Source organism: Pseudonaja textilis, chromosome 6 (genome assembly GCF_049901715.1).
Source record: "Pseudonaja textilis isolate UNSWEBS1 chromosome 6, rPseTex1.2, whole genome shotgun sequence".
Taxonomy (NCBI): Eukaryota; Metazoa; Chordata; class Lepidosauria; order Squamata; family Elapidae; genus Pseudonaja; species Pseudonaja textilis.
In genome coordinates, this window is record NC_141995.1 from 26,606,486 (window position 1) to 26,622,930 (window position 16,445).

Genomic DNA, 16,445 nt, shown 5'->3' on the forward strand with positions numbered 1-16,445 from the left:
AAAAAGTCCTCCCCCCCCTCCCGGTCCGCCGAACTGTAATTTTCCTTCTCAGTTAAACGATTGTGCAACTTGTACACAACAATGTGGTGTGTGTCGTGAAGGAAGGACGGGGACGGGCAGGGAAATCGGATTGAGCTGGCTGTGGGTTTTTCCCCCAGCGAAGCTTTTGCCTGTCAGGTTTTTTGTTTGGGGGTGGAAGGGAAGCCTCTGCGCTCTCCGGCCCCCGGCCTCTTCATCGGAATATTGACCACATTTGCAAAGAATGAAGAGGGAACAGAAGAGCTTGAAGGGATTGTCCTCCAGTCGCAAAGGGGAATCTTTGAAAATATCATCGGTTCCCCTTCCCCCCCGCCCCTGCACCCCACCCCGGTGCAGCCTTGGCTTTGTTGATCATCTTGGAAGGGGAAGTGTACGTGGGTAAGCGAGGCCCTCGTTGCCGGGAAATGAAGCCGCCTCGGCCGGTCTCCTTGTCAATAGGGAAGACATTACTTGCCTCCTAGCTCTCCTCCCCCCCCCTCCAAACCTTTACTTTCGGTTTCTCGTATTATTTCCCGGATGAGCATTGCATACGCACTTACTTGGGAAAGCCTTGCTTAGACGGTCTTGGTGGTTGTGACAGGGCTCCCCCTTCCCCCCCGTTAAATTGCAAAATAACAACATCGGAACCATTGAATATGCTTGGCCTAGTAACATCTGCGACATCTGACAAGACTGGTTATACAAGAAAGTTGTAGATGCATCCCGACCAATTTTCTCTTTACTGCTGGCTCCGTGCTATTGTGTTGTTTTTAAGCATGTTGCGGATTGTTTGGAATATGGGAAAACTGAATGGGGTGTCCCTTCTAAAAGCACTGGTTAAAAAAAACCGAATCAGTTGTTGATCGTTTCTGAAAAGGGGGTTTGCCTTTTACATTTATTTTTGCATTGTTAGTTTGATAGCCTACCTTCTTTATAGAAGCTGTTGCATGAAAATCTTCCTTCAACAACAACCTTATTAAGGTAGTTTGGGCTGAGAGAGGAGGAAGTCAGCCTGTAAGTTTCCATATCTTAGGCTGAAAGGATTTCAACCAGGGTCTCTCCAATTCTAGTTGAAAATTTAAAACATTTGACTATACTGGCCATTCTTTCGTGCATAATCGGTGCATTTGGAATATATTGTACCAATGAAGCCAATTGTGAATGAATGGGTACATAAGCAAAAAGCCATATATGCTTTGTTCTCAAAATATTAGTTATAATGTATAATATAAAGGTTAATTACTTGTATCAGAATATATATTTTGAGAGAAAGTACACTTAATTTTAAGATTGCTACAAAATCAGTATGTTATAATGATTACGGTAATGGACTATGATGAGGGAAACTCAAGAAGTATAGAAAGGTTCTGTGGTTTTAAGGTTAATTTTTATCTCTATTCAACCTACTTGACAGAGTTATTTCCATGGAAAAACATTTGAAAAGTGAGTGTCATGTTTCAAGTAAAACTGCCTTCTGCAGTTGGCTGATGGTACTTTTGTCGATGCTGATGGTGTTCAAATTGGGCTTCATATATTTTGGGATTGTATCTAAGGCACCTATTAGTATTTGGTACCATCTTTGCTTTATTTTGCCACAGTCATTCTATTTCTTTTTGCAGGTCTTTGTAATTTGTTATCTTCTCCAGTTTTCTATTTTTTATTCTGTTGTCTCTGGGTACTACCATGTCTGCTTTCCAGACTTTTCTGTCTTTCAGAATATCGACAGTTGTTAAATCTGGGGTGTTAGGCAGCAGGTGCTTGTCTGTTTGAATTATAAAGTTCCAGAGCACTTTAGCTTGTTCAGTGTCTATTATTATTATGTTTTGTCCAATAGTCAGCAGTTTTTAAACTGGATTTGGCATTTTTATCTACCTATCAAATCCTTCCCAAAGACCTTGGATAGGCAGGTGTTGTTTGTTGGTATTAAAGTTATCATCACAAAATAAAATGCATTTGAGTGATGCTCCACATGTTGGGAATTACAACTAAGGTGCCTATTTTTAGTACTATCTTATCTTTCTTTTTCCAAAGTACTTCCACTTCTACTTCTACTGTCTCCAGGTTCTACCACGTTTCTCTAGTTCTCCATACGTAGGCCAAATTTTCTTTTCTTCTCATTTTTAGTGTCAGTGTTTTATTTTTTAACATTACTTCATTAATTTGACTTTAAAGTAAAAGGAGTCAATATAATTTCATATTGAACCATCCCGTCACTTCTCTTGCTTATCATATAACTTTTCCTGTATGTGCAGGATAGCTATTTTTAGGGAAGGATATCTGATTGATTGGAAATAACTTATTTGGGAATTTTGAATCAGAGAAGAACCCAATTCTTATGAGAAGGATTAAGTAACACTAAATTTATGCACAATCTTAAGGACATCATTCAACATAATTTAATAGTTTTCACATTAAAAATACTGTAATATGTCTTGCTTGATATATAAATCAAACAAAGCATAAATCTTCGTTTTACTTGCTTCACTATTCTGAAATATTCTATTTCTCCAAACTCATTTTTTTCTGTAATTTGTTGACAATATAACTTCCTCAAGAATAATCAGGCATTATGGCATAATCATTACTATTAACACTGAAGGTTCTTCAGTGCATTCTGGTGTAATCTACACAAAGACCTTCTTGTAATCAATGAAGCAAAGGTGAAGCTTCTTCTGTTTTCTTGCTTTTTATTATCTATTTTATGATAGCCATCTGATTTTATGTCCCTCTGCTTTTTATAAAACCTATTTCTTTAGTTGGCTGGTAGGGTCTTGCAGGAGACCATCCAGGCCAAAAAAGGGCCACGCTGTCCCATTCCCTCCCCCTCCTCCAGGCAGCCCGCAGAGAAGTACAATGCTGATCTAGCCCTCGAAGAAATCCAGTTTGACACCCGTGGTCTATACTCACCGCTAGGATGTGGCTATTCATCCACATTTCTGAAATTGAATTAAACACAAGAGGGAATAGTAGACATCCCCATTTAGACCTTCTTCCATTTAGAATATCTGAAGAATTGTAATTTTTCTGATTTATGCTTTTATCGTTTTATATATAAAATATTTTATGAAAATTATTGCCACATGCAGAGACTTTTCTCCGCAGAAATAGTCCCTTCACATGTAGATTTTTGGTATATCCAGAGAACTTACAAACAGAAAAACTGAAAACCGTTTTCTGATTATTTTTTTTCTGATTGCTGAAGTAATTGTTTTATAAAAACTATATCTTAAAATACTTTGATTTTTTGTGATGCAGAGGATTGGACTCAGTGGCCAAAATGATCCCTTCCTAATCTGTGATTTTATATTGTGATTATTTTATTGCCTATTATTATTATTATTATTATTATTATTATTATGGCTTGTTGCACAAACAAATGTTCAGACTGGATTTGGCATTTTTATCCACTGTGGATTCCTTCCCAAGTTTATTTTTATCAAAATGATTCTGCTAATATTACTATATGTTCTTAGTTTTTCCATGATCATCCAGAAACTTGAAAGATAGAAGTATAGTTTTCACATATCATAGGAAATATTCTGAATGGTTGTAGCCAGTGGTGGGATCCAAATTTCTTAACAACTGGTTCTGTGGGCATGGCCTAATTTTTGGGTGTGGCTTGGTGGTCATGTGACTGGGTGGGCATGCCTTGGTGATCACATGACTGGCTGGACATGGCCAGGTGGCCATGTGATTAGCAAGTCAAATACAAGTGGTCCTCGCTTAATGGCGGGTTGCTTAGCAAATGTTTATGAATGACCTCCCCAGAGCTACTTGACCTGTTTTTGGAGTTTTGACAGTCATGCGCACGTACACACACACACACACACACACACACACACACACACACACACCTTCTAATCCTGCTATTCTATGATTCTGTAAGGATCTCCTTACAGAATTGGATGAGAAGATGACCTCCGAGATCCCTTCCAGCCCTAGATTGCTGTACTGTTTCAGAGTCTTCTGAAGCCAGGGTTTGTGTCCTTCCTTCCTCTCCTTTTATTCTCTCTCTCCCTCCCTCCCTCCCTCCATGTATCTATCCATCCATATATCTCATTCACTTCCCCCTCCCACCCTCTCTTTTTCTTTCTTTGTCCCTTCCTTCCATCTCTCCCTTTCTTTGTCTATCCCTTTTCTTCCTTTCGCTTCTTCTCTTTTTTCTCTTTTCTCTTCCTTTTCTTTCTTGTCTCTCTCTCTCTCATTCTCTTTCCCTCTCTCATTCCCTCTTTTTCTCTCTTTCCCTCTCTTTTTCTCTCTTTCCTTCTCTCTCACCCCCATCTCTCTGTCTATGGCTTCCCCCCCTCTCTGTATCTCTCTCTTTCTGTTTCTCTCTCTGCCCCTCTCCCTATCTTCCCCTCTCTCTCCCCCTCTCTCTGTGTGTGTGTCTCTCTCTCTCTGTCTCTCTCTCTTTCATTTCTTCTTTTTGGAATCCAGACTAGCTGAATAACAATCGCCAGCCGTGGTGGAAGAGTCCCGTCAGGCAACCTTTCTCCTCCTCCCCCCCTCCCCCTCTCATGACCAATGGCTGTGGTGGGGCCGGGAGGGTACACATGCGCGGGGAGACCCTCAAGCGAGCAGCTGCCCGCCCCGCGCCCGGTTTTGCTGTGCTTTGGCACTCGCTTGAGGAGCATCTCCCTGTGCATGTGGACCTTCCTGGCCCCACTAGAGCCACCGGTCGCAAGAGGAGGAGGAGGAGAAGAAGAAGGGGTTGCCCAAAGGGACACTTCCACCATGGCTGGCAATCGTTGTTCAGCCAGTTTGGATTCCAAAAGGAAGAAATGAAAGAAGAAGTGAAGAGTGCCAAGGAGCTTGCTGGCTTGGCCCAGCCGCAGCATTGAGAGAGAGAGAGACAGAGACAGAGACAGAGACAGAGACAGAGACAGAGAGAGAGACAGACAGACAGACAGACATAGAAAGTGGGAGACAGAAAGGGAAAGATAGGGACTTGGCTACTTCGCTATCCCCCGCCATCACCTTTACCTTCTCAGGCCAGGCAAGGGAGGGGAGGGTGAGGGGCTGGACCAGCCATTTCAGGCAAGGTGAAGAGGCGGTGACCAAGCACAGATGAGTAGAAACCTGGAAACGGTGGCTCCCAGCTCAGCTGGCCAAAGGGGCTTTGAGATCGGACAGCCTGGAGCAGCCGAGATCCAAGTGAGCATTGCACCGTGGGTTCACCTGAATGCCCACTTCTTTGGTGTTGGCTTTATGGAGCCATGGGATGAGGCCTGGGCTGACGTGCGAGAGCAGCGCCTTTAGCTGCACTCGCTTGTAACTGTCCAGATAATCTGGTGAAGACACCAGAGGAGTCGGTCAGGTAGACCTCTCCCCTCCACAGTCGTCCTCCTGCAGAAGACAGCCGTTCACTGAGCTAAGAAGGCAAGGAGCTGTGGCTCGACTCACCCTAGGACTATCCCATATGGTCCCAATTCAGCACGGAGAGGGTGTCTCCCTCTGGCAATCCCCCTTTCCGTTGGTGCTCTGACTTCCCATGGCCCACTGGCCTGAATGCTGGGTTGGACCACTAGAAGGCCACTTCCCCACTTCTCAGCAGTGCTCTTGTGCCAGCCACTGCAGGACCCTCCACCTCCTTCCCAACTTCTCCCTCAACTTCAAAATGATGCCTGTTGCTGATATAGGTGAGACCGGGCAGGCGTGGTGTGGCCAACCAAGGGCGATTGTTCTGGGTCCAATAAATGAGCTGCAGGCGGGAGAGGGAAGGGGTAGGAGGCAAAGGGGCCATCCAGGCGGCAAAGTGGTCGCCCAGGTTAGGGCGGTAGGCAGCGGCAAAAGGCAAGGGAGGGAGGGGAAGGTGACTGGCAGTGGCAGGTAGGCGACTGGGCCCCAGAGCTTGCAGCGCCTCACTCACCTAGGGAGATCAGGCAGGGCCACAGCGGAAGGCAGGTTGTAATAGCTGGCCTGGTGGGTGGGCAAAAGCAGGCTGCAGGTGGTGCCGTGTATGTGCGACAAGGACTGACTGGGTGGGGAGGGGCTGGCAGAGAGGGGCAGGGCCAGCCAGTGGTGCGATTTGTCGGTTCTCCGAACTGCACAGAATCATAACAACTGGTTCTATAGAACCAGACAGAACCGGTGGAATCCCACCCCTGGTTGTAGCATTCTGTCAGAATGCTGCTAACATCCTTATGATCCTGTTGACCAATAGCATTTTACCAGTCATGAACACGGCAAAAGGAAAGTGGTGTTTTTACTGGCATTAACAACAGAAAACAACCATCCTTATTACAGTTTGAACAGAGCATAATTTTAATATTACTATATGTGTGCATGTATATGTTGTTTGTATTTGTGATTTTCTGTGTGTGCTTTGAAGTCTTGACTCCTAATGACTGGGCAAATCCATTTATTTTCTTGGCAATATTTTTAGAAATAGTTTCCCATTGTCTTCTTCCTAAGGCAGAGGCAGTGTAACTGGCCTCTGGCATTGTGATGGATTGGACAAGAATTCACCATCTCTTTGTTTCTAGTTCTGGGCCTTTTAACCACTATAGCAAAGTGGATTTTTACTCTATTTCCCAGGAAAAGTTGAAATGTTTTCGTTATATGCATATGTATATGAATTGTATGTTTGACCACCGTTCCCCAAAATTATAGTTTCTATTGATGCGGTCAGAATATGATGGGGTTAATGATTGAGTGTTTTATTATTTCCTTTATTTCTTGTACTTCATTAATAAAATTAATTATTTAATATTACAGTTGGCATTAGAGAATTATTGTGCAGAAATTATGAATCCAGCCTTTAGCATTTTATATATATATCTGCAGCAAATGCTTGAGTTCACAAGCAATGAATAGTAATATTTATACATTTATTTAAATATCTCTAGGTTATTTTGAATTAATCTTAGTTTATATAGTTAATTACTTTTGAATAGTAATATAATTTCTGCAAGTAATATTAAAAAGATTTTAAAGTGGCTGAAAAATTAAATATGGTATGTACACTTTGTGGATGATGTGCAAACTTTAACAAACAGATGAGATGGCAAATCAATAATTTTTCAAATTCAGATAGTCTTTATGTAACTATTGCCTTGGTGACTCAGTGGTTAGAATGCAGTATTGCAGGCTAATTCTGCTGACTGTCGGCAGTTTGATCCTCTCCGTAAATGATTGTTGGGGCAATATGTTGACACTATAAACAGATTAGAGAGGACTGTAAAGCACTATGAAGCGATATATAAGTGTATTGTAAGAGCTATTGCCTTGTTTAGTGACCCTTCACAGAATGGTGATGAAAATGTAACTTTGTGACCAACCCTCACGATAACTTTCACAGATGTGTAAAGTGAAGGAAAGTTGAAGTAAAATTATATAAGCACAGTTGTGGCTTTACTTAGGCATCACTTTTCTTAACCAAGTTGCTAATTTCAGTTAGATTCACTTAACAAGGACTACTTGTAATGCAAATTACATCATTTAGTATTGCTCAATTTTAATGTAACATTGTATACCTTTTAGAAGCATTAGCATATAAAACACTAAATAACTAATGGTTATGTTCTCTCTCAGGATCTCTTATTCCAGTACTGAGAAATTGAATTTTGGAAATATTCCCCTTGTTTGTGGACCTCTTGTACTTCACACTCTCAGCACTGCGGTTCTTGAAAACATCGACTTATCATTTGCTGTTAGCCTTTCAATACATCCAAGGAATGTACAATGACATCAGCAGTAGTTCACAATGGAAGTTCAAGCCTGGAATTTGACAGCAATGGAGTACAGATTCAAGGCAAGGTCAGAAAATAGGAGAAGCTGTATGTTCTTCATGTGAATTCAAACTATATTTTGGAAAGAAGATAAAAAAATCAAATGTATGGATAGAAGTAGTTAAAATATTGGGCTAGAACTGTTGGGCAGTTTACCCTCAGTCATGGGACAATTACTACCACTTAGTCCAGCTAATCTTACAGGCTTCCTTCTCTGGAAAAAAAAAAGAAGACAGAGCACTCTTTATGTTGCCTTGAATTTCCCAGGGAGAGGTAGGATATAAATCTAAAAAATAATTTAATGAAAAACCAAAAATCTTGAAAACTTTTAATTATTTCACTGAAATTAAAGAACTCTCTCTTGGCCCAACCCACTTTACAAGGTTGTTGTGGGGAAAACAAGAGACAGGAGTATGTTCACCAACAGGAGTTGATCAAAATGTGTTTTAAAATAATATAAAAATAATAGTATAAATTTGAACCATGTTATTTTTTCTATTCTAATTATTCTTTTACTAATGCACCTAGTCACTTCCAAGTTATGAAAATAAAATGCTAATACATTTCAAATTATGTTTTTCCAAAACTTGGTACATATCTGGTGAGAAGAATGTTTGCATGTTTTTTACACAGATGTATTTTCTCAAATTCATGTCTTATATCCAGATTGATTTGTAAAACAATATTGAAGACATAGGCTTTACAAACAGAAAATGTTGCTTGGATTAAGATGGTGATATTATACACATCTTTCTCACTGTGTTCCACAGGAGAATGAACCAGTTTCTGAATATCCAGCGGTGATTGTGGAGCCGGTACCATGTGCCAGAGTAGAACAAGGATATGCTGCACAGATTTTTGTTTATGATGATGAAACTTACCTGCTACAAGATGTTGCAGAAGAACAAGAAATCGAGACTGAAACTGTGAAAACAGGTAGACTTTTAAATACTTTGCCACAAATGAAAGACTTATTTGGTCTGTTTAACATTTTAATTCAAGATTAAAATTTGCCCTGTTCTATTTAATAGGAGCAATAAGGAAAAGCAAATCTAGAACTTAATAAGTGCAGTTAGATATGATGCACCACATACCAGTTCAGTTATTTCCTGTGTAATTTTTCAGTTTGTATTCCAAAATATGGATAGCTTCTGCTGAGATGCTTACTGTTTTTTGTTTCACTAATAGCATTTTGCAAAAACTAAATATATAGTCAATCCTAATTTATTTGGATGTAAAATTATTTTGGTGTTTTAATATGCTAATTACTTTGTATTCCTAGGTAGTATAGGAAATATTAAATATTACCTTTTAAAATAATACACGTCCTCGATTTACAACAGTTCATTTAGTGAATGTTTGAAATTACAACAGCATTGAAAATAGTGACTTATGACCATTTTTCACAATTGACTCATATTTGTGATGGTTGCAATGTTCAGGAGTCATTTTGTGACATTCTGACAAGCAGTCAATGGAGAAGCCAGATTTATTTAATGTTTTACTAATTTAACAGCTGCAGTGATTCGTTTAACAAATGTGGCAAGAAAAGTTGTAAATTGGGACAAATTCACTTAACAAATTTCTTACTTAACAACATACATTTTGCACTCAATTGTGGTTGTAGGTTGACCACATTTGGGACCAGAATTTTTCACCCAGTTTCACGAACTTTTTTGTCATTGCAGTTGTTAAGTAAATTAAGTGGTTGTTAACAAATCCAGATTCCCCATTGACTTCGCTTGTCAGAAACCAGCCAAGAAGGTTGCAGATGGTAATCATATGACCTGGGGATGCTGCAGCCATCATAATGCCGGCTGCCTAAATTTTGATCATATGACTGGGGATGCTGTGATAGTCATAAGTGCAAGGACCATAAGTTACTTTTTTCAGTGCTGTTATAACTTTGAATAGTTGCTAAACGAATAGTTCTGGACTACTTTCAAGTTGTAGACTGCATTTTCATAAAGAAAAGCTGAAATTTGTTAGACCCCTTTATTTAGTTTTTGCTCTGTGTAAGCAAGCCTTAAAGGAAAGTATTAGTCAATTAATGTATTGCTTTAAAAATATTACTACTACATGGTTCAAAAAAGTTATGATTAACTGAGGGTACATCTTGCAGGAAGTAATAAATTATAGTTTATAGATGAGTAGAGTAGATGAGTAGTAATTAGGTTCACATTGCACACTAAATTGTATAACATACTACAGTAGTCAAAATCAATCATATATGACAACAAAACCTCAATTTAACATGGCAGAAGGTATCTTTTCTATCTGAAAATATGCCAATTTACATCATTTACCCAATTATATCATTAGCATTTCTGGCATCCATTTATAATCCTGATATAATGGACGAACCCTCAATTTAATGGACAATAGTCTTGTAAAGGAGAAGTTTGAGCAAAAAGTTTTATTTTTCTGAGGTCATTAAACTGAGGTCTAATAAATTGAGGCTTTACAGTACACTCACTGAGATGTGTACATGCATTTGTTAACTTTAACATTAATAGCTGGTGAGAGCATAAAACAATCCATTAAATGAACTGTAAACAGTTAAATAACCATTAAATATACTTTACAGGCAGTCCTTGACTTACGAGCACAAGTGAGCCAAAAGTTTGTTGTTAAGTGAAATATTTATTAAGTGAGTTTTGCCCCATTTTATGACCTTTCTTGTCAGTTGTTGAGTGAATCACTGCAGTTGTTATGTTAGTAATCAGGTTGTTAAGTGAACATGGCTTCCCCATTGACTTTGCTTGTTAGAAGGTCACAGAAGGAGATCATATAACTTTGGGACATAACAATGGTCATAAATACGAACAAGTTGCCAAGCATCCGAATTTTCATCACATGATCCTAGGGATGCTGCAAAAGTGGTAACTTTGAAAAACAGTCCTAAGTCACATTTTTCAGCGCCATTGTAACTTTGAATGATCACTAAACAAACTGTTATAAGTCAAGGATTACAGAATAATGTCAAGTTTTATTGCAAACAATGCAATTTACAATAATTTTACATTAGTTAGATCAATTTTATAGCTATGCAAATGTCCTACCAATTTATGTAAATTCAGATTTAACAGAAGTTTAGATTTAGAGTATAGGTAGCCCTCTATAGGTAGACCACAATTGAGCTCCAAATTTTCACTGCTAAGCAAAACGATTTGTTAAGTGAGTTTTGCCACATTTTATGCTCTTATTGCTACAGTTATTAATCACTGCAGTTGTAAAGTTTCTAACATGATTGTTAATCTGGTTTTCCATTGACTTTGCTCATCAGAAGATGGCAAAAAGTGATCACAAGATCCTGCATCACTGCAATTGTATCATAAATACATGCCAGTTGCCAAACATCCAAATTTTGCTCACATATTCATGGGGATGGTGCAATGGTTAAGTGTGAAAAACTGTCATAAGTCACTTTTTTCAATGCAAGTGTAAGTTCAAGCGGTCACTAAACAAATGGCTTTAAATCAAGGATTACCTGTAACTACACCCATGCCCCCCAATTGCATGTTAAATCGAGGCTGTACTGAATTTTATTCAGAACAAAGCTATAATGCAATTTATGGAAATTTATGTTTTGTGATTTTAGTTAAGATATATCAAGAGATTTGTCTGGCTTGTAAAGCAAATATTGTGATTTAATACAGTGAGATTATATAGGAATATTCATAGGATTTGGATCTGTGTTAATGCAATATATATTTTAAAAAGCTTCCTTTAAGGCTTGGCAACTAGGAACAGACTATTTCAATTAAGTGGGTAATATACAAGATTCTTTGTGAACGATCACACAAGTTCAATATTGCTTTTGATACGTATAGTATATTTATATTCCAAAGCTCCAAAAGTGTACTTCTTCTATTTTAAGGAGACTCATAATTATGTAATTAGAGCTTAAAGTTCACAAAAATCTTTGATTTTAAGATACTGAGGTAAAATAAGTGATGGCTTAGCAATTAAAGACATTGACTTTGTCAACTGGAAAGCTGAGAGCCTGGGTTTAAGATTCAAGCATTGCTTGATAGGGTGAACTTGCATTGCTTGTTGCAGCTCCTGCCCCACAGAAAGCATGCAAATACAAGTAGATAAATAGGTATTAGTTTGGTGGCAAGATAACAACATTCTGTGTGCCTTGTTGTATAGTCAGGCTGGCCTCATGACTATAGAAGCGTCTTCAGATAATGTTGCTCCTTTGGTTAAAAAATGGAGATGAGCACTGTCCCTACAGTTGTGGACAGAGGAAACGTTTAACCTTTTAAGAAAATCCTTAGTGTAAGATTTTGTATGAGTAATCTTATAAATTAGATATTCAAGTTATCTTTAAGGCTTCTCAAATAACACTGCTCTGTGTCACATTGTAAACTGCTTAGGACATATAGTAATCAGTATTTATATACAAAAATTACTTGAAGAGAAGTATCAACAATCCTATGGGACATGGGGGTAGTGATGGGGCAGTTGGCCTATATATTAATATTTTTTTTTAAAAAAAGCTATCTCACTAAATCTCTGATCTACGTCCATGTAAATTTAGTGCTGGGGTAAGTATGGAAGTTTATTTTTCTAAAATAGGCTTAAAAAAAAAACACTTCAGTGTGAAACTGAAGTTTAGTAACTGTAGTTTACTGTTATGAGTTATGGGTAGAACTCATTTAGCGACACATTTGATACTGGCAACTTAGTTTCTAGATGATGTAATCATTAAGTGGAAAATCATGTGACCACAACTGTGCTTATGATTTTATTTCACCTTTCCTTTTCTCTCACTCCTCTGGCTTTACTCAACTGAGCATTGGGATAATTAACAAGAAGGGAATTAATGTTTGAATTTACATTCACTGTAGAGGAAGGGATTTCAAGAGTAAGCAGGCACCAGAAGGAATGCTCCCAGCAACAAGCTATTTAGGAGGCAAACCAAAGCTCAAAGTGTGAAAGTGATTAAAGTCTTGTCTGTTGTAGGAAGCAGTTACCAGCCAGCTAATTAAAGGCACATATCTGAGCTCATTAACTTGGTATTAGCACCTTTGGGGGCTGAGTTTTTGTTCACCGAAAAAGCAACTCAGTGATTGTTTAAGCAATTTTGGCATTCTGTGTGTGAATAAAACAAGAAAAATGTATCAGACACAGGACAATGCATACTAACTGTTTGTAATGGTGAACATGTAACTGTGAGAGATGCTGCAAAGGTTGTGAACACACCTCTTGGTTGCAAAATTATTTTTTCAGCACCTTTGTACCTTCAAACGGTCATTGCATGAAGCAATCAGTAAGCAATGTTTATTTAGCAGCACATCCCCAAAGATTTGTTGCTATTAGAACTAATGTTGATTTTTAAGATTAAGTTTAGGTTTTACATAGAAACAATAATTTATCTTAATTACAATATCATTTAGTTAGCTAAAAATTACCGTAGGTAGATGTATAAAAAAATAAGATAAGAACTTAGAATTTCATCTTGAGATTCTTTGAACAAAATTTTTGTAAATATAAGTATAGAGATTAATGCTATTGATTTATAAAGCTTTATAAATATGCTTTAGTTTAGGAATTGTCAAAGTTTATTTTACATGATCCCTCAGATTTTATATAATCTCAAATGAATAACACTAAATAAGTAAATTATATAAAAGTACTGTAATTAGAAGTACTTCCCATTTTAGTACTTTGGCTAAATAAAGTACTTTAGTATTTTAATTTATTGTATGAAAATAACATAGAAGTCTTTTTAGTGAGTTGGATCCAGAATTCCTTCATAAGATAATTCTTTTTATTGATTTCTCCTTCTTATTCTGTAGAAGAGAGAGATCTCCTAAAACTATAAAGGCAATGAGGTGGTACAGACCCCTGGATAAGGTTGAATGACCAAAAATTGTGTCCTACTTTGCTCCAATGGGCTATTTCCATTTTTCCTTCATCCAAGCAAGATGCCATCTCTTCAAAATAGGGACAAGATAGAGCCAACCTACTATACTGTACCATGAACAGTGTGTTCTAAGAAATATACATTTGAAATATTTATTTTAATTTCTATGTAAATTCAGGACACGTTATTTTTAAGCACAGTTTAAATAAGAAAAATATGGTTTGATGTTTGAAGAACTTCATATAAAATGCAGTTGTTAAAGTTTTCACTAATTCTTACAGAATTTGTTATTTTCAGGACACCAGAGACAAGTGTTTTTTAATCTGATGATAGTATTAAACATTTGTCTCCTTTTCTGTGTTCTTTACATTGCATCAGAAATCCTCCCTGTGGCACAAATAAAATTTTCTTTTAACTTTAAAATATTGTTGCCACAGGGAGGTAGAAGACCTTGATGAAAACATGGATAGTTAAAAAGATCCTCCTTGATTTACCTTATGGGAGGGGAAAAACTGCTCTGGAAAAGTGTTGGTATGTATATTTTTTCCTAGTTGTCTATAACCCTACATATTTAGTACAACTATTCCCATTAATAAGAAATTCTCAGGTATATTCTAAAACAAGTTTCTTTTTTCCCCAAACTGCTTAAAACGATTATGGAAAACAAATCCTGTAATGACTCCAAATTTGCATTTTCTTATGAATGACCTAAATATAAATTTAGCATTCTTCCTCTGGATTTTTCAATTTGTTAAAATTAATTATATTTGTACTTTATGTAAATTATTTTTCTGAATATTAAATTTGATTCCAAATCGCAAAAGATGTTTTGTAAAATAGCAATATGGTAAGATTACAATGTTTCATCAGTGATGTTTAATGACAATATTCAAATTTTTTTCCTAATATATATAAAACTGAGTATACTTTAAAATTTCTTAACAGGAAAATGATGAATCTCTCTAAAAGTATAATTTAATCTGAGTTTTAATTTTTGAGTTAGACCTGACAGGTAGCTTTTACAAGGGATTCTTATTCAGTGACCAATGAAAAAGTGTTTTAGCAATGCTGCTTTCCCTGTCTGAACTCAGAAGCCAAGCAGCCTTGGATGGAGAACCTTTGGTGAATATTAGGGTTGTAACAGACTGGGGAGTGAAAAAACTATTTCATTAGAAACCAGTGACAACCCACTTTTTTATTTTTGCTACAAAAACCCATATGGACATGCCCATGTAGTCACTATGTATGCTTGATTTGAAAGAGACCCATTCAAAAGGTTTTTGCAAAGCATTGTGCTTGAGTATGCCTCTCCTTTTTTCCCTATGCATTCAGCAAGAGAAAAAAACGTCAAGGCTGACTGCACTTTCTGATTCTTGCTTTGTTGTTATAACTTAATAGGAAGTTTGTTTAAAATAAAACTAGTAAATAAGATGAGTCAACATGAATTCTGGAATTGTTTGGTTGTTATTTAATACACGAGAATGTAAAACCATTTATATTACTGAAAAAGAAATGGCCAACCTTCCTTCCCAAATCCTAGTTTACTCCTTTCAGCAATATCTGCAATAAATGAGGCCATCACACCGATGCTACAAATAAGGTGTGTCAAACATCTAACAAAGTAGGCAGATTGGGGCATCACACAAATGTGGTCTTTTGCTACTTTTGCCTCTTTGCAGACATCTATCCTTCCTTTTGCACAAGAGTGCAATGGAGAAAATACTCAAGTTCATTGCTTTATATGGGCCTAAGTACTATGTTTTAAAAGTTACATGCAGTTATGGTGTAGCTGTGGCAAGTCCAGGAAACCAATCTTGATTTAAGCATTTAGTAGGTATTTGTACTTTGCCCGGAAGGGAAATTGTTGGAATAAAATTGCTTTGAAAAGCAGCTAAATTATCTTTATAAATTAAAGCTGCAATTCAGTACTTGTGTAATTGAGAGTGTAAGTCCCATTGGAGTAGATTTTCATGGAACATTTTGTGAACATCCAAATTTTTTTCTAGGTCAGTTGAGTGGAATAACATATATGTTCACAAATGTTTTTAAGTCTCACGGTAGTCAGTGGGCTATGTACAAAAATACAGAAGTGTGGACACGTTTTAGTGACTCACTGGCTCCAAAGGATTCAAATTGAGTAAAAGCAGTTATATTTGTCCTTCTCTGCCTATGCTTCTTTTTCAGACAGTAGCCTTTTAAAGTATATAATTGAATAGTAAAAAAAGGTAGTAAAATTCTATAAAGGAAAATTTTGATGTAAGAGTTTTGTTAAATCTTGTAAGACTTATGGCATTAGTAATTTTAAGGGAAAATGTATTAAAGCAAATATAACTTGGGGGGAATTCATGTTAAACCAGAAATTGAGTCAAGAGTAGGAAAACATGTGACTGATACCTTTGCAACCTGTGTACACTATACTATTTACAGTGTCATATTATGGGCTGTACTAATGGCTGAATAACAGGTGCACAGTCATTCTTGAATGTAATTCCATTAATATTTCACTTCATCTATCAGTTTTGTGTCATAGATAAAAGCTACATGTAAGAAAATATGCAAATAATTTTCATGACATGTAAATTGTCTGCTGATGTAGACAAAAACTCGGCAGCAATGACTTACAAACCGTTATCAACAGTGGAGGGAATAAACCCGAAGTGGGTGAAGTGTGCTTAAAAACTAAGTGGAATAACGTAATCGCCTTTGGAAATTGCTCGTTGTACTTGACAGTTTGTAATGCTATATTGTAACTATTGCTCCTCCTCACGGGTACACTACCATTCCTCATATCATGGGTCTAAGAAATATCAGATCTTGCAGAA

The 16,445-nt window shown here is 37.3% G+C and overlaps 1 protein-coding gene across 3 annotated transcripts in view; it reads left to right on the plus strand.

Moving 5' to 3' along the window:
* The window catches only part of ELF2 (E74 like ETS transcription factor 2), a 39,102-nt gene that overhangs the window by 876 nt on the left and 21,781 nt on the right, over positions 1-16,445 (plus strand). For 2 of the 3 annotated variants that reach the window (XM_026698057.2, XM_026698058.2), the window contains exons 2-3: positions 7,552-7,776; positions 8,519-8,684. In XM_026698057.2, coding sequence (XP_026553842.1) covers positions 7,702-7,776; positions 8,519-8,684 — 241 coding nt within the window. In that variant the 5' untranslated portion in view covers positions 7,552-7,701. The remainder of the gene's footprint in view (positions 1-7,551; positions 7,777-8,518; positions 8,685-16,445) is intronic. The other variant, XM_087936120.1, reaches the window with a different exon arrangement.